The sequence below is a fragment of the Amphiprion ocellaris genome, chromosome 3 (genome assembly GCF_022539595.1).
Source record: "Amphiprion ocellaris isolate individual 3 ecotype Okinawa chromosome 3, ASM2253959v1, whole genome shotgun sequence".
Taxonomy (NCBI): domain Eukaryota; kingdom Metazoa; phylum Chordata; class Actinopteri; family Pomacentridae; genus Amphiprion; species Amphiprion ocellaris.
In genome coordinates, this window is record NC_072768.1 from 40,041,502 (window position 1) to 40,061,014 (window position 19,513).

A 19,513-nucleotide genomic window follows, 5' to 3' on the forward strand; every position below is an offset into this window, starting at 1 on the left:
AAACATCCTGAAAGGTTTAAATATGCCAGGAAAAACACCCAAAATCACCACAAAAATGGCCAAATTTTCCACGAAAACATCCAAAATTACCACAGAGCAGGTGAAACTGCAACAAAAACTCAAATTCAGCACAAAAAAATTCCAAAATTTACCCCTAAAAAGAGTCAAAATTACCCTGAAACATTCAAATATGCAAACAAAAACATGGAAAATCACCCCAAAAGTATCAAAATTTATCACGAAAAGGAGCAAAACTACCATCAAACAGGTGAAATTGGGACAAAACTCAAATTAGGCACAAAAAACTTGCAAAATCACCAAAAAATGGCCAAAACTACCACAAAAAGACACAAAATCACCCCCAAAAGAGCCTAAACTACCTTGAAAGGTTCCAGTATGCCAGGAGAAGCACCCCAAATTACCACAAAAAGTGCCAAAATTATCCTGAAATGGTCAAATATGCCAGAAAAAACATGGAAAATCACCACAAAGATGGCCAAATGTACCACAAAAATGTCCCAAACTACCACAAAACTGGTGGAATTGGGACAAAAACTTAAATTTGGCACAAAAAACATGCAAAATAAGCACAGAGTTACCACAAAAACACCCAAAGCCACCACAAAACAGGTGAAATTGTGACCAAAAGTCAAATTTGGCACAAAAAAAATCAACCAGATAGGACTAAAGTTCCTTCCTGATCTCCTCAGAACACCTGGTTCTTCATCTCCAGTAACTTTATCAATGATCAGAGTTCTACCTTCATCCTGGGAATATTTCCAGAGTTCCAGGTCCTTGAAGTCCATAGAGGAGAACGTCCTCTGGAGAAAGTTCTAGAGTAGACCTACCGACAACTGGACAGTTGTCGGTAGGTCTACTCTAGAACTTTCTCCAGTTGACGGTAGGTCTACTCTAGAACTTTCTCCAGGTGTCGGTAGGTCTACTCTAGAACTTTCTCCAATTGTTGGTAGGTCTGCTCTAGAACTTTCTCCAATTGTTGGTAGGTCTGCTCTAGAACTTTCTACAGTTGTCGGTAGGTCTACTCTAGAACTTTCTACAGTTGTCAGTAGGTCTACTCTAAAACTTTCTCCAGTCGTCGGTAGGTCTACTCTAGAACTTTCTCCAGGTGTCGGTAGGTCTACTCTAGAACTTTCTCCAATTGTTGGTAGGTCTGTTCTAGAACTTTCTACAGTTGTCGGTAGGTCTACTCTAGAACTTTCTACAGTTGTCAGTAGGTCTACTCTAGAACTTTCTCCAGTCGTCGGTAGGTCTACTCTAGAACTTTCTCCAGTTGTCAGTAGGTCTACTCTAGAACTTTCTCCAGGGCACGTTCTCCTTTCCTGCTTCCAGTCTTTAAGTTTAGTCTCACTTAGAACATTCCAGGTCCTTGAAGTCCATAGAGGTGGATCCAGATTTATCACTTTATAGGAGGAAAAAACACATCTGAGTTCTGGTAAAAACTGACCCCAGATCAGTTTTACATCCATCCAGGTGTCTCAGTCTGAAGATAATTCAGATTTCACCAATTTTGGACAATTTGCGAGTCATTTTAGACAAAATTTCAGGTTCTTTAGAAAATTTTTGGAATAATTTGGGAAAATCCTGAGTCATTTTATAAGATTTTTGTCATTTTTTGGACAAATTTTATTATTATGGGACAATTTAGTGTAACTTTAGTCATAAACTTTACAAAATGACAAGAAAATTGTCCAAATATTCTTCCAAGTTGCTCCGCATTTGTCCAAAACCAAAAAAAAAATGTTTAAAATGACTCAGTTTGTTCATAAATGAAAAGAAAAATGACCTTAAAGTTTCCAAATTGACAAAGGAATGCCAACTATGACAAAAAAAATAAAAATTCTAAAAAATTTTCCCAAATGGCTTTGAAAATTGTCCAAAATTTGTCCCAGATCTCAGGAACCCATTGAAAATGACTTAAATTGTCCAAAGTGACTCAAAAAATATTCTAAAATGAACCTAAATTATTTTAAAATGACATAGAAATGTAAAACAAATACTCAGAAATACTGTAAACTCACTCCAGTATTCTTTAACATGGAAGAAAAAAAATGCCAAATGACTGAAATTAAATAAAATATATTTCAAAATTTAAAAATAGCAACAATTGAAAAATGTATTTGTATTATTTTAGGAAATATTTTGTGAATTAATTTGTAATAATCAGAGAAAGCAGCCTCAATATTTTTATAAGTAGAAAAAAAACAAAAACGTTTCCATAAATACCTGCCAGTATTCTGGGAAATATTTTGTAATATTATTTGAATGAAGTTCTAATATTTGTTATATTAATATATAATATTTGAAGAAATAATTTAGAAAATTGTGTGATTTAATCCCTAATATTTTCAGAATGCCGCCACAGATTGTTACGAGTTTAAAACATGATATTTTATATATTTTCTGTATCATTCAGCGCTTGTCCTCCAGCAGTAAAAGAGAAACGCAGCTCAACGCTCTGAGCTCATAAACGTTTTATTTCCTCGAAGCTCCGTCTGATGCATTAACTATCGACTCTGATTGTTTAATGACCGGTTTATTGTCCGTCACCACGGTAACCGCTGCCGCCTCTCAGGACCAATCGGTGACTTCGGACCAAAAAGTTAATAGCATCCAGGAAGCGTGGCGTCGTCGTGGTAATCATTAAACCCAGACGGACTTGGCTTCCCGGAGACGGAGTTATGAGACGCCGAGTCGGATCAGAGACTTTTATACTGGGCCGCAGGAAGTAATGCTTAGCCGCAGGAAGTGACGCGTAGCCACAGGGAGACACATAGCCGCAGGAAGTGATGCGTAGCCGCAGGAAGTGACGCGTAGCCACAGGGAATGATGCGTAGCCACAGGAAATGATGCGTAGCCGCAGGGAGAGACACGTAGCCGCAGGGAGACACGTAGTCGCAGGAAGTGATGCGTAGCCGCAGGAAGTGACTCGTAGCCGCAGGGAATGACGCGTAGCTGCAGGGAGTGACGTGTAGCTGCAGGGAGTGACGCGTAGCCGCAGGAAGTGACGTGTAGCCGCAGGGAGAGACACGTAGCCGCAGGGAGACACGTAGCTGCAGGAAGTGACGCGTAGCCGCAGGGAGTGACGCGTAGCTGCAGGAAATGATGCATAGCCACAGGGAGAGACACGTAGCCGCAGGGAGACACGTAGCCGCAGGAAGTGACGCGTAGCCACAGGGAGACACGTAGCCGCAGGAAGTGATGCGTAGCCGCAGGAAGTGACGCGTAGCCACAGGGAATGATGCGTAGCCACAGGAAATGATGCGTAGCCGCAGGGAGAGACACGTAGCCGCAGGGAGACACGTAGCCGCAGGAAGTGACGCGTAGCCACAGGGAGACACGTAGCCGCAGGAAGTGATGCGTAGCCGCAGGAAGTGACGCGTAGCCACAGGGAATGATGCGTAGCCACAGGAAATGATGCGTAGCCGCAGGGAGAGACACGTAGCCGCAGGGAGACACGTAGTCGCAGGAAGTGATGCGTAGCCGCAGGAAGTGACGCGTAGCCGCAGGGAATGACGCGTAGCTGCAGGGAGTGACGTGTAGCTGCAGGGAGTGACGCGTAGCCGCAGGGAGAGACACGTAGCCGCAGGGAGACACGTAGTCGCAGGAAGTGATGCGTAGCCGCAGGAAGTGACGCGTAGCCACAGGGAATGATGCGTAGCCACAGGAAATGATGCGTAGCCGCAGGGAGAGACACGTAGCCGCAGGGAGACACGTAGTCGCAGGAAGTGATGCGTAGCCGCAGGAAGTGACGCGTAGCCGCAGGGAATGACGCGTAGCTGCAGGGAGTGACGTGTAGCTGCAGGGAGTGACGCGTAGCCGCAGGAAGTGACACGTAGCCGCAGGGAGAGACACGTAGCCGCAGGGAGACACGTAGCCGCAGGAAGTGACGCGTAGCCGCAGGGAGTGACGCGTAGCTGCAGGAAATGATGCATAGCCACAGGGAGAGACACGTAGCCGCAGGGAGACACGTAGCCGCAGGAAGTGACGCGTAGCTGCAGGAAATGATGCGTAGCCACAGGGAGAGACACGTAGCCGCAGGGAGACACGTAGCCGCAGGAAGTGACACGTACCTGCAGGAAATGATGCATAGCCACAGGGAGACACGTAGCCGCAGGAAGTGACGCGTAGCCGCAGGGAGTGACGCGTAGCCGCAGGGAGTGACACGTAGCCGCAGGAAATGATGCATCGCTGTGAGTCTGAACTTCCTGTTCTGATGCAGAGTTTCTCCTTGTTTCTGTTCTCAGATGTCCTGTAATAAAGGAGACTCTCGACAGTCCAACAAAGAAAACCACTTCCAGGTAAGAAGCTACTTCCTGTTTCCTGTCTGGTCTCCTGAGGAAGAACCTTCAGAACTTGGAGATGTTTCAACTCCGGTTTTATCCTCTTTAACCTCCCAACTGTTCGTCTGACATCGTTCTGGTCTCTGCTGGACGTTAGAAGCCGTATAATCGCTGCAGTTTTAATGTTGAAACTATAATGTGTCGTAATACTGATCCTCAGGAAATGTGCTTCAAAAACAGTCCAAAACGAACCAAAATGTGTTTTAAATTGTCCAGAATCACTCAAAAATTCTTTACAATGACAGGAAAATTTTCCAAATTAATCGACACGTGTTCAAAATGCTTCAAAACCAAAAATTACTCAAAATCAATCCAAAATGACTTTTAAAAACCTCCAAAACTACTTTAAAGTGTCTAAAATTTGTCCCAGAGGGCAAAAACCTATAAAAACATTCTAAAATGATAAAAAAAATTGTCCAAAATGAAACAAAATTTGTTTAAAATGACGTAGAATTTTTGAAAAATACTACATACTACTGACATACTACATGCTACTGACATACTACATGCCACTGACATGCTACCGACATACTACATACTACTGACATACTACATGCTACTGACATACTACATGCCACTGACATACTACATACTACTGACATACTACATGCTACTGACATGCTACATGCTGACATGCTGACATGCTACTGACATACTACATACTACTGACATACTACATACTACTGACATACTACATGCTACTGAAATACTACATGCTACTGACATGCTACTGACATACTACATACTACTGACATACTACATGCTACTGACATGCTACTGGCATGCTACTGACATGCTACATACTACTGACATACTACATGCTACTGACATGCTACTGACATACTACATACTACTGACATACTACATGCTACTGACATGCTACATACTACTGACATACTACATGCTATTGACATACGATTGACACACTACATACTACAAAATACTAACATACTATTGACATACTACTGACGTACTACATGCTACTGACGTGCTACATACTACTGACATACTACATGCTACTGACATACTACATACAACTGACATACAACACACCATTGACATACTACTTACAACATACAATGTATAACATACAACTGACAGAGAAAAACTACTAATTTACATGTTGACCTAAAAAACACACAAAAACTGTAAAAAAAAAAAAAAAAAAACGATAATAAATAATAATTTCCTGTCAACATATCGACTGTCAATAAAAAACTGTAACCCTCATTTAGAGGAACACAGATGTTGGACGTTCTTTCCACGTTGTTTGAACGTTCTAGAGGTTTTAACGTGTTAGTTTTTTGCAGTGCAGCAGCTCTGAGTCGTGGAGTCTCTGTGAACTCGCTCGGCTCCTCTGACCTACATGAACGTCGGCTGCTTTTATCTGACAGAAGTTAATCATCAACCCGTCAGGAACACGTTCAGACAGACACAGAAAGTTTCTGACATTTCAGATTGGAACTCTGGTGACACTGAGCTCAGATTAAAGAAGTTCACAGCAGTTCAGTCCGGATGTTCCTCCAGCGATAAGGAACCAGAGTTCTGTTCAACCTCAGCGTGAAAGAACAGGTCTGGGAACAGTAGAGAGGTTAAATGTCTAATTCATCTGATAATCATCAATTAATGACTCAGAGCAACTTCCCAAATGTTCTTTCTGACTAATTCAGTGACTCAGGAATATTCTAAAATGATTCAAGGTGTGTCCAGAATGATCCAAATGTATTTAAAATTGTCCAAAAGCACTCAAAAATTTGTTACAATGGCAGGAAAATTTTCCAAATTAGTCAATGCATCGGGCCAAAATGATTTTAAAAAGCATCCAGAAACTGTTTCAGACGGCAAGAACCTGGAAAAATGACTTCACTTGTCCAAAGTGACTCACAGCTACTCTAAAATGGATTCAAAATGTGTCCAAAATTGATACAAGTTTGTTTAGAATGACATGGAAGTTTTTGAAAATGAGTCAAAAATACTATAAACTTACTCAAACATTCTTTAAAATAATAAGAAAATCTGTTCAAAATGACAAAAATGTCTCCAAAATGTCTCAAACCTAAAAATGTATCAAAAATCTGATCAAAGTGACTTCAAAAATTGTACACAATTTGTCCCAGATGGCAAGAACCTGCAAAAATGACTTCAGTTGTCCAAAGTGACTCAAATATTCTTTACAATGACAGGAACATTTTACAAATCGACACATTGGGCCAAAATTACTTCTAAAAAATTCTGAAACGACTTTAAAAAGTGTCCACAATTTGTCCCAGATGGCAAGAACCTGCAAAAATGACTTCAGTTGTTCAAAATGACTTAAAAATCTTCTTGAATTATCCAGAATTTATTTAAAATTGTCCAAAATCACTCAAAAATTCTTTATAGTGACAGGAAAATTTTCCAAATTAGTCGACACGTTGGACCAAAATGAAAAAAAATGTGTCCAAAATGCTCCAAAAGCAAAAATTACTCAAAATTTTTCCAAAATTACTTTAAAGGGTGTTTAAAATGTGTCCTAGATGGCAAAAACCTGCAAAAATATGCGAAAATGTGTCCAAAATGAACACAAATTAGTTTAAAATGATGCAGAATTTTTTGGAAATGAGTCAAAAATACTTTAAAAATGAAATTAAAGTTGTTTAGAAGGTAAAGACTTGAAACGCTGATGTGAAGAAACATCAAGTTACTGAGTTATTTATTGAGTTACTGTAACTTAAATTTGGTTTTAAATCGATTAACACAGAAATCTGAGTTTAAATGAGACAAAATATTAAGTTGATGCAACATTAAAGCTATTTTGGTTAAATTACAAGTTTTATCCAAATCATTGCATTAGATTTTCTTACATTTTGCATTTAATTCAGTGGTGGGAATCAAGTAAAGATGTCAGGACAACATGAAGCTGTTCGCAGAACAAAGAACTCAGGCAGAAAATGACGATTACCGCCGGGAGGATTATCCACGCTGGACGTTTATCCACGCTGGACGTTTATCCACGCTGGACGTTTATCCACGCTGGACGTCTACGGCTGCATGTGATCAGCACTCTGCAGATAAAGACGTTATGCAACTCAGACAGCTGCTCGACATGTTCAGGCTTCTCTGACAGGAATCGCTGCTGGAGGGAAGAAAGAACGGAGCTTAACCCAATGTAGAGACGTCAGTTATAGCACAGCGTCAGGTAGAGCTGGAAGAAACTGTCCTGGAAGAAACCCTCAAAACTCAGAGCAGTTTCTGGGCATTTTTATGAAAACAGTAAATATTTAGTGTTGAGTTTAGCAAGAGAAGAATATACTGAATAAAATGATCGTAGGAGCTTCAGGAGAAACCAACTACTGAAGCTACTGGTTTCTACTGAAGCGCCTACAATTATACAAACTTTTCTTTCGTAGGCTCTTTAGTAGAAATGAACTGGACCTCTTTGGGAGGTTCTAGTTCAAGAACCTTCCAGAGATGGTTTGTATAATTGTAGGAGGTTCAGAACCTACCAGAGAAGTCCAGTTGGTTTCTACTGAACCTCCTACGAAAGAAAAGTTTGTATAACCGTAGGAGCTTCAGTAGAAATCGGCTGAACTTCTCTGGTCAGTTCTTGAACTTCTTCTACTGAAGAATTTTTGAGTCATTTTGGACAATTTTAAACAAATTTGAGTTCATTTTGGACAAATTTCTTAGGAGCTTCAGGAGAAACCAACTTCCTCGGCTGAACTTCTCTGGGAGGTTCTCAAACAAGAACCACGATTGAAACCACTGTGAGTTTCTAGGTTCTTGAACAAGAACCTAGAAAGAAAAGTTTGTATAATTGTTGGAGCTTCTTGTAGGTTCTTGACCTACCAGAGAAGTCCAGAAATCAACTGGAAGCTCATATAAGAAGCTCCTACAATTATGCAAACTTTTCTTTCTTGAACAAGAACTGGTCGGATTCTACTGAAGCTCCTACGAAAGAAAAATTTGTATAATCGTAGGAGCTTCTTGTGGGAGCTTCTCTGGTAGTTTCTTGTTCAAGAACCTAGAAAGAAAAATGTATATAATTGAGTTCTTGTTCAAGAAACCGACCAGAGATAGTTTGTATAATCATAGGAGCTTCAGAACCTACCAGAGAAGTTTATTTCTACTGAAGCTCTTACGAATGAAAGGTTTGTATAATTGTAGGAGCTTCAGTAGAAACCAACTGGACTTCTCTGGTAGTTTCTTGTTCAAGAAAGAAGTTTGTAAAATCGTAGGAACTTCTTGTAGAAGAAATCTACCAAACTTCTACCAAAGAAGTCCAGTTAATTTCTGGACTTCTCTGGTAGAAGAACCTACCAGAAAAGTCCAGCTGGTTTCTACTGAAGATCCTATGAAAGAAAAGTTTGTATAAGGAGCTTCTCTGGTAGGTCCTTGTTTAAGAACCTAGAAAAGTTTATATAATCGTAGGAGCTTCAGTAGAAACCAACGTGATTTCTCTGGTAGGTTCTGGTTCAAGAACCTGCCAGAGAAGTTCAGTTAGTTTTAACTGAAGATTGTGTTCAAGAAGAAATCAACTGGTTGGTTTCTTCTGAAGCTCCTAGGAAAGAAAAGTTTGTATAATCGTAGGAGCTTCAGATTTAGACCTGGACTTCTCTGGTAGGTTCTTGAGCAAGAGAGAAGAAGCTGGTTCTTCTAGTTTAATGTGGTTCGTTGGTTGAACATAGTTTCATTAGAAGTTTTCTGAACTCAGAAGGATCCAGAACATTATTTTTTTGGGTGTATTCAATCATTTTCCAGCCTTATCAGCAGTTTTTCTGGTCAGGACTCAGCTTGGAGCCTCTGCAGCTGAATCGCTCTCAGCAGGATCTAAAACATGTCGAGAGTCGACCTCCAGCTGAAGAACGTTTTCCTAGACGGCAGCCAGAGACTCGGAGGTCCATCCAAACTTCTGTCTCATGAGACTGATCTTCAGCCAGTAGGGTTTTACTGCAGCTTTTTAGAATTTCATTTTAATGCAGTGTAAAGCTTCTCAGCACTCTGGCAGATTAAACCTGGAGGAGCTGGAACAATGAGTATCCAGAGTGACTGAAGAAAGGTTTCCTACGTTTCCCATGATGCACCTCAGCAGCATCTTTCATTAGACTCCTCACACGCCTGGTTCATTTTTCAACCTTCAGGTTTGAAATTCAACCAGCAGTTTCTAGCTGCTTTTTGATCCTGTTCATCTTTACTCACTGTAGTTTTTTTTACTTACTGTCGTCTCATTTTGAGTCAATGTAAGCTAATTTTTACTCATTGCAGGCTGAATTTAACTCACTGTGGTTTCATTTCTCCTCACTGTTTACTAATTTTCCCTCATTCTGGGTTCATTTTCACCCACAATAGGCTTGCTTTTACTCACTGTGGGCTCATTTTTACTCACTGAGTTAAACCCTCCTGTTGTCCTCATTTACAGGCACCAAAAAATATTGTTTCCTTATCTGAAAAAAAAATCCAAAAATTCTGCAAAAAAAAAAAAAAAATCCCCAAATTTCAGAAAAATTGCAAAACCTTCAGGAAGAAAATTCCACGGGGTTCCTACAGCTTAAGGCAAGTTAAATTCAAGACTTTTTAAGACTTTTTTTTTATTGTCATTTGAAATTAAATTTAAGACCAACTTCGCAATAAACACAAATGAAAAATAACACCACATCAATTACATAAGGTTAGGGACAATTTTACCCAAATGTTTATTTTAACATAAAACGTGACTTTTTGGTCCAGTGAAAAGGTTTTTTTTTCTTTGACCACACCTCCAGGCAAAATTCCTTCAGTTGCAATATGTTCTTGCTGCCGTAGCTCCAGGAACTTCCAATTAACGTTTGGTCCATCCATGGAGATGGACAGCAGCTTACGCCTATCCAGGTCCTTGGCACCTTCCTGAGAATAAACAATGTTGAAGCACATGAAGCATATAAAAATCAGACTGGATTAATCCAGTATAGATTTAGCAAACTGTTATACAGCATATTATCTTTGTAACAGATGGAAGTCTGACACAGAAAAGATATCAATAATAACACCTTACAGCGATAGTCCACTTTTCAAGAATAATCCATTCAACATGTACTCACCTCTATGCCCAGGTGAGGATGGATGAAGATCTTCAGTTCACAAAACAATCCTGGAGTTTCAGCAGAAAACAGCCTTGCAGCTAATTATAATGAATGATGACCATGGATAAAATCAACCAGCACAGAGAGCAGAGACATTTTGTGTTTGTTTTTTACATTTTATCTGTGGTCACCATTCACTGTAATTAGCTGCAACGCTGTTTTCTGCTGAAACTCCAGGATTATTTTGTGAACTGATGATTTTCACCCATACTCACATCGGCATAGAGGTGAGTACATATTGAGTGGATTATTCTTGAAAAGTGGAATATCGCTTTAACTAGTCAAAGCTGATGACCATCAGTGGTGGACAAAGTACTCAACCCCAGTACTTGAGTCAAAGTATAGATACTCCTGGTCAAATATTACTCAACTACAAGTGAAAGTTGCTCAGTCAAAATTTTACTTGAGTTAAAGTACTAGAGTTCTTGCTTTAAAAAATACTTAAGTATTCAAAAGTACAAATTACAAAGTACATTTTGTAATATCAATACATGCTGTATTGTTTTCACGATGCATTTACAGAACCTTGTAACTCTCTGAAAGCACCTGATGATGCACTGACCTGCTTGTAGAACCACTCTGCTACATAAAGCCTACAGAAACATCTAGAAAAACTTCAGCATAGAAATACAGTCAAGAACAAAACGGACAGCTGTTGTCAATTTCTGATGTAAATGTATTAAAATCACATCCTAAAATTAGATTGAAGCCAACTCTAAAGAGTTCTCCAAGTCTGTTAAATAACTGAGATTTCTTTCTGTCTTCAGGAGCAGTATATACATGAATGATGTGGTATTTTTCACCCCAATAAAACAATCCAACTTTAAAAGCTACCTGGAATAATGAATAATTATAATAACATCTTGAGAATTCATTTTGTCTTTCTCCTGCTGTCACTATTACTGCTTTTAGTTTGAATAACAGAGGGAGAGCTTGCTTGCTCTTGTTCCAGAGTGCACCTGGATGATGTATTTCCACTTTTACATCAGTCCCATCTGAGAGGAGCTACTGTGATCAGTTTCCTTTTGTGAGGAACACAGCATGTGACCAAATGCATTTTAGAAAAGAAAACAGCTGACTTCAAAGCTTAGTCGAAAAGTAACAACCTTTCTAGAAATGTAGTGGAGTCAAAAGTACAATATTTGTCTTTGAAATGTAGTGGAGTGAAAGTCAGAAGTTTACAAAAAAAAACAAATACTCAAGTAAAGTACAGATACTCACAAAATGTACTTAAGTACAGTACTCAAGTAAATGTACTTCACTGCTGTCCACCACTGAAGACCAACAACATAAACAACACTTGTACAATATAATATGATCCAATACAACAGCCATGACTTCTACCTTTACAAATATAATAATGTTCAGTTTTGATTGACACTTTCAGAGAAGATATGAACTTAATTACTGATGTTATAATTTGCAGTGGTGTTGAAGTGGACTGCATTATATTGAAAGTTTTGGTCGCTACATTTACATGCATGAGAGGCAGAATGATGTTTCTAATCTTCTGCTTCTATAATAATTTATGTTTGCCGCCTACTTACTTTGAAATGGCGCAGTAAATCCTCAGCTGTTCCATGTCCCATCAACTGCGACCCTGAATATCTTGACTGGACGTGATCTTCGCACCAATAGCGGATATGCAGATCCAGTTGTTTTGTTTTCATGGTCTGGTTGAGGCTCATCAAACATTAAAACAAACGCGTCCTTGTTAGCATCCGCAACCAGCTGCTCTGAAATGTACGGGACTAATCCAAACCTGCTGATGTAGGCCGTCTGGACGGAACCGCATGCAAACGAGTGGACAGAGTCTGGGAACACAGCACGGAATAAGTGTCCAACTCCCTCATTGACTGGAATGACTGGTGTTGTGTCACGGAGTTCAGAGACCCAGTACCTGTGCTTTCAGTGTAGACGTCCACCCGAACATAGTCCGGAGATGCGGTGCTGCGGTCCCGGTTATTGCTATCGGGGCTGGGGATGGAGACACGGTGGAGACCAGAGTAGAACAGAACTGGGAAACACCCAGCGTTTGTTGGCAGCTGGATTTTGAGGCTTTATGTTTTGCGCTGTTCATGTGTGACTCCACGGCCTTGACTCCCATCGAGCCCAGTTTGAAACATTTCTAGAACAAAACACACCGCGCCTCGTACACACTGCCTGCTACCGCTTTCAGCCGTCAACATAAACCTTGGTTGGACAAACAATTTTCATTGAATTTACACTTTCCCATGTGGTCCAAAGCTGCTACATGAACGACGTGCGTCTGCTCTTAGAGTCCCGGCTGCAACCGCATCACTGTTTTGTTGGTTCCGCTATTGTGATTGTAAGATGTTACCACGAGAGTCATTCTGTACATTATTTAAATGAATAAATGTTACCATTTATTTTGAGATTTGAGACTAATTACAATCATAAAATCATACTTATCCCGTGTTAATTTTTTAAGACGTTTGAAAGATTGATTTAAGACATTTTAATGCCAATTAAGGCCTTGTTTTTAGATTCATGAATTCAATGCCTTTTAAGACTTTTTAAGGATCCACGGGAACCCTGTTCCAATAATTCCTTAAAAGTTTCCCTTAAAAGTTTTATATTTAAAAAAAATCCCCCAAATTTGGCAAGAAAATTCTTGTAAATATTTTCAAAAAATGAGTAAAAATCTTCCAAAAAATCCTAAAAATATCTAAAGTGATTCCATATATATCAATAAAACTTCTAATATTTTCTTTAAGAACATTCACAAAAAAATCAACCAAAATCCAGCAAATTTTGCTGGATTTTTGGTGAATGTTGTTAAACATTTTTAACATTTCTTTTTCTCCACCAAAAATGTTCAAAAATTTCCCAAAAATGTTGAAAATGTGGACATCAGAAGTTTCACTGTGAATTTTTTTCCCCCACATTTTCAAACTTTAAAACGGATCAATCTGACCCACAGGACAACACGAGGGTTAATTTTCTTCACCGTGGGCCCATTTTAACTCATTGTGGGTTCATTTTTACTCACTGTGGGTTCATTTTAACTCATTGTGGGTTCATTTTTACTCATTGTGGGTTCATTTTAACTCATTGTGGGTTCATTTTTACTCATTGTGGGTTCATTTTAACTCATTGTGGGTTCATTTTTACTCATTGTGGGTTCATTTTTACTCATTGTGGGTTCATTTTTACTCATTGTGGGTTCATTTTAACTCATTGTGGGTTCATTTTTACTCATTGTGGGCTCATTTTTACTAATAATTTACTCCAACTCAGATTTGGTTAATTTCCTCCACAGAACACGATGAGTTCAAGGACTGTCTGAAAGTAGAAAAAGTATTTCTGTTTTTCCAGGTGCTGTTGCTGATAAATGCTGTCATCTAGGAGGTTTTTAAATATAAAAAGCTTTTTGAGCTCCTGTTGAACATCTGAGGATAATTGAGACAAACATCCAGCCTGTTAGCCTTCCTTAGCTCGGTTAGCTTCGTTAGCTTCTTTAGCTCTGTTAGCTCAGTTAGCTCTGTTAGCTTCATTAGCTCGGTTAGCTTTGTCCTGCTAACTAGCCGGCGCCCTCTGGCCTGCTTGGCCCGGTTCCTCTGGTTCCAGCAGGAGGTTTGTGTCGACCCAGAGCTCCCGCTGAGTGTTTCTGTGTCTCAGATAAAGAGACTGTGTTTTCTGAGCCCAACATTTAATCCTCCTCAGTGTTCAGGCTCGTCTGCTAGTCGCTCTGTTGACTCGGAAACCTGAAAAACAAACATTTTAACATCTAAATGTCTGAATTCACACATTTTAACTGGAAACACAAAAGTTTGGTTTTCATTTTATGCACTAAGAAGTTCCATTTGGTTTGGACCAATGTTTTTAGATGCAGTTAGAGTTCTTTCTTAAGGTTAATGCCACATATTTAGTGAGAAATAAAGGAAATAACTCAAATATATGATCTAAAAGTGAAGCCACCAGCATCAGACTCTCCAGAATAAGTGTGTTTAAGTGTAATATTTGGGAATTCATTTGTCATAATTTGATTTAGAACCAATTGTCACTGAATAAAACCAAAGGGAAGCGTCATTTTTTAACTCTTAAATCACTGAAATGCAACATGAAGTTAAATCTATTTAATAAACTGCTTTAAATATGAAACTGTGTCTAGAAATGGACAAATCTGCTTAAACAACATTGAATTTCTATTAACATTAATAAAATAAATATCTGTTAAAATCTGTCGTCTCTTCCAGCCTCCCGTCTGTTTTTATTTATTATTTCCTCACGTGAGCAGCAGAGATTTCAGACATGGTTTATTTGAGGACTGGAAGTAAGAAATGTAAAATTTAAATGCTTTATAATCCATATTTTAGTAGCTTTAAAATGTGTGCATGTTTTATTAAAGAGAATCCAGTGTTGTGCTTTATGCTTCTGAATGTAAAGATTCAGGTGTTTTCTTCAGTTTATTACGTTATCGGCTCATTTTAACTCACTGGAAGCTCACTTTTCCTCACTGTGGATTGCTTTTGTCCACTCTAAGCTCATTATTACTTACTGTGGGCTCATAATTACTCACCTAAGCTATTTTTTTACTCACTGTAAGCTCATTTTAACTCTCTGTCGGCTCATTTTCCTCACTATAGGTTAACTTTTCTGGCTGTGGCTGTTTTTGCGCAGCAGAAAGCTTCCTGCAGGGTTTCAGCTGCAGCAGTCCTTGAAGTCTGAATTATTTAACAGAAAGTGTGTTGAGCTGCAGATGTTCTGGAATCTGAGAACACAACGTTCAGTAAAACACACCTGATGTTTGGCTCCAGATATTTCACACAAAAGTGGTGATTTTACATTCAGAATGTTTTCAGACTTTCTGATCACAGAAACAAGCCGATGTCTGATTGAGTCGATTTTACACTTTATTATTCTGTTCTGATGAATCTAATGCTGATTTAAGGATTTAAAGTGTTTCTATCTTTTTATTTTTATTCTGTTCTGATGAATCTGGTGTGGATTTGATAATTTAAACTCTGTTTTTTGTGTTTTTAATGGTGGATTTTAGGATTTAAAGTGGGTTTTTTTTGTGTTTTTGATGGTGGATTTAAAGTGTTTCTGTCTGCAGGGCACTGAGGCCATGGTTCTGGAGAGCGTCATGTTCGCCATCTTAGCTGAGAGAGAACTAGGACCGAAGCTCTACGGAATATTTCCTCAGGGACGGCTGGAGCAGTACGTCCCTGTAAGTCTAGTCACTCATTTTTACTCACTTTAAACTCATTTTGATTGATTTGAAGCTCAGTTGGATTATTTTTGGTCTAATTTTTTCCTGTTTTTAGGTTCATTTTAACCCTCTAGACACATTTTTCTTCACTATAGGCTCATTTTTCTTCATTGATAGCTACTTTTTCCTCACTTTAGGCAATTTTTTCCTCACATTAGGCATTTTTTCTTCATTATGGCTCATTTTTCCTCATTGTGGTCCATTTTTACACACTTTTGGCTCATTTTTCTCACATTAATAGCTATTCTCCCTATACATGATGTAATATTGTAATAAACTGTAATTATATAATAAATGATGTGATATGATAATAAATTATGTAATATTATAGTAAATAATATGATCTGATAATAAATGATGTGATTTTGTGTCTGCAGAGCCGTAAACTGGACACGGTGGAGCTCAGCGACTGCAGCATCTCTGCTGAGGTCGCAGAGAAAATGGCGAAGTTCCACGGGATGAGGATGCCGTTCAACAAGGAGCCTCAGTGGCTGTTCGGAACCATGGACAAGTGAGTCAATAACCAATCGATCGGACCGATGACCGATCGACAGGTCTGAGACAACACTTTTCCTCTAGGGATGTTTGTTAGAATAGAACAGAATAGAATAGAATATCCTTTATTAGTCCCACAAAGGGAAATGTGCAACATCACAGAAGCAAAGCAAACACAACAAAAAACACAACTATAAATTAATGAGGTGACGTATACATGCTATATATCCAATATAACCAATATAAATAAGACAAACGGAAGAACACAAGGATACTAAGAATGCAAATTTAAGAATATTTACATGAATGAATTGCACTTTGGTTTATGACAGTTGGTTAGCATCCTCATGTCTCCATCCACCTGCACTGGATCCATTGGGGGCTAGGCTAATTTTTTGTAATTAACGGATAATTTTTCTCCACTATGGGCTTATTTTTTCTTATCCTGGACTCATTTCCCCCATTATAGGCTAATTTTTCCTCACTGTAGACTAGTTATTCCTCCACTATGGGCTTATTTTTCTTACAGTAAGCTAATGTTTCCTCACTTTAGACTCATTTTTCCTAATTTTAGGCAAATTTTTCCTCACTTCAGGCTGATTTTTCTTCACTGTAGGCTCATTTTTCCTCACCTTAGGCTCGTTTTTCCTCATTTTAGGCTCATTTTTCCTCACCTTAGGCTCATTTTTCCTCATTTTAGGCTCATTTTTCCTCACCTTAGGCTCATTTTTCCTCATTTTAGGCTCATTTTTCCCCTCTATGGACTCATTTTTCCTCACTTCAGGCTCATTTTTCCTCATTTTAGGCTCATTTTCCTCACTTCAGGCTCACTTTTCCTCACTTCAGGCTCATTTTTCCTCACTGTGGCTCATTTTCCTCTCTGTCTGTGACATGATCCTGCTGTATGCTGCAGGTGTTTTCATGCCGTCGCTGTTTTTGTTTTGTATTTTCTCTTCAGGTATCTGAACCAAGTGATGAAGCTGAACTTCACCAGAGAATCACAGCTCCGTCGATTCAACCGACTGCTGAGCTACGACCTGCAGCAGGAGATGGACACGCTAAAGTAGGAATACATGCAGTACTACAGAGTACTACAGTGTACTACAGCAGTACTACAGAGTACTACACGACACGCAGTAGAACACACACAGACACACACTGATTCATGGAAAGTTTCCTTTCTGCTGTTATGTAACTGAGTCTGGAAGTCCAAAGGGGCTGAAATGTTGTTTTCTGAATCCGTTTTTGTTCCAGACATTGAAATGCGACCTTCAGAAAGACGTTTTAATCTGGTTTAGAGCGAAACGAAGCTGAACGTCACTCCAATGTTGCTTAAAGGAACTTATCTGTGTTTGTGTTTGGGGGAAACATTCCACATAGCTGAGATTTTTCTGACTTCCAGCAGCTCCAAACACACATTGTTCTCATGTTTCAGCTGCAAAACAGCGTCATGCCGCTCTGACGTGTTGTTTTCCGAGTCCGTGTTGCAGCTTCACGCCTTCACAGGGACGTTTTAGATGGTAGAACAGCAGCAGAACGGGCTTTTATAGCAGTTTAATGTCAGCTACAGACAAGATGTTCTTTAAATGAGGCACCAAATTAAATCACATTTCCTGTTTTCCTCACCATGGGCTCATTTTCCTCATTGATAGCTAATTTTTCTTAATTTTGGCTTGTATTTTTTAATTTCCTTGCATCATATATTCCTCTGTAGAGTCTTGACATTAAAATTTAAAGTTGTCGTGTAAATTCATAGCAAAAATCCGACTGTTTTTACTGGGAACCACTTTGTCGTTTAAATGCTCTGAATGAAATTTAATAATACCTGATTTTTTCTTCTCATTTGCTGTTTTTCTGTTTACTTCCTGGTCAGGTCTCTGTTGGAGTCGACTCGATCTCCCGTCGTTTTCTGTCACAACGACTGTCAGGAAGGTAAAATATCTACCGTCTATAAATAAATAATGAAGGCTATTCTATCTAAAGCTGCTGTTTTAGTGATTTATTTACTCAATGAGGTTTCCCGTGCTGCTTTCAGGGAACATCCTGCTGCTGAAAGGCCGACAGACTTCAGACAAACAGAAACTGATGCTCATTGACTTTGAATACAGCAGCTACAACTACAGGTACGTTAGCGTCCGTTAGCACCTGAACGCAGCGTTTAAACCTACAACTACAGGTACGTTAGCGTCCGTTAGCACCTGAACGCAGCGTTTAAACCTACAACTACATGTACGTTAGCGTCCGTTAGCACCTGAACGCAGCGTTTAAACCTACAACTACATGTACGTTAGCGTCCGTTAGCACCTGAACGCAGCGTATAAACCTACAACTACATGTACGTTAGCGTCCGTTAGCACCTGAACGCAGCGTTTAAACCTACAACTACAGGTACGTTAGCGTCCGTTAGCACCTGAACGCAGCGTTTAAACCTACAACTACAGGTACGTTAGCGTCCGTTAGCACCTGAACGCAGCGTATAAACCTACAACTACATGTACGTTAGCGTCCGTTAGCACCTGAACGCAGCGTTTAAACCTACAACTACATGTACGTTAGCGTCCGTTAGCACCTGAACGCAGCGTATAAACCTACAACTACATGTACGTTAGCGTCCGTTAGCACCTGAACGCAGCGTTTAAACCTACAACTACAGGTACGTTAGCGTCCGTTAGCACCTGAACGCAGCGTTTAAACCTACAACTACAGGTACGTTAGCGTCCGTTAGCACCTGAACGCAGCGTTTAAACCTACAACTACAGGTACGTTAGCGTCCGGTAGCACCTGAACGCAGCGTATAAACCTACAACTACATGTACGTTAGCGTCCGTTAGCACCTGAACGGAGCGTTTAAACCTACAATTACAGGTAGTCAGCTTTATATACAGGGAAAAATTAAATAAAATTAAATAAATTAAAACAAAACTAAATAAAATAAAACTAATTAAAATAAAACAAAATGCAATAAAATAAAAAATAAAACTAAACTAATAAAACTAAACTGAAACAAAATAAAACAAAACAAATTAAAATAAAACAAACTAAAAATAAAATTAAGGAAAATAAAATAAAACAAAACTAAATTAAACAAAGTAAAATTAAATAAAACAAAACAAATTAAAATAAGACAAAGTAAAATAAAATGAAGGACCACAAAATTAAATTAAAGTAAAACAAAATAAAATAAAATAACGAAAAAGGTAAGAGCAGCAGCAATAAAAAAGAGAAATACAAATATATTTAAACTATATTCTCTCCCTAGCAACTGTCATTTCGCTCTACTGTCTCTATATATTGTTTTCTGGATGTATAAATGTCTCTTTTTT

The 19,513-nt window shown here is 39.0% G+C and overlaps 1 protein-coding gene across 1 annotated transcript in view; it reads left to right on the forward strand.

Moving 5' to 3' along the window:
* The window catches only part of chka (choline kinase alpha), a 31,060-nt gene that overhangs the window by 1,593 nt on the left and 9,954 nt on the right, over positions 1-19,513 (forward strand). The window contains exons 3-8 of the mRNA XM_023270925.3: positions 4,266-4,319; positions 15,540-15,653; positions 16,073-16,206; positions 17,149-17,253; positions 18,064-18,122; positions 18,226-18,313. Of these exons, the coding sequence (XP_023126693.1) occupies positions 4,266-4,319; positions 15,540-15,653; positions 16,073-16,206; positions 17,149-17,253; positions 18,064-18,122; positions 18,226-18,313 (554 nt within the window). The remainder of the gene's footprint in view (positions 1-4,265; positions 4,320-15,539; positions 15,654-16,072; positions 16,207-17,148; positions 17,254-18,063; positions 18,123-18,225; positions 18,314-19,513) is intronic.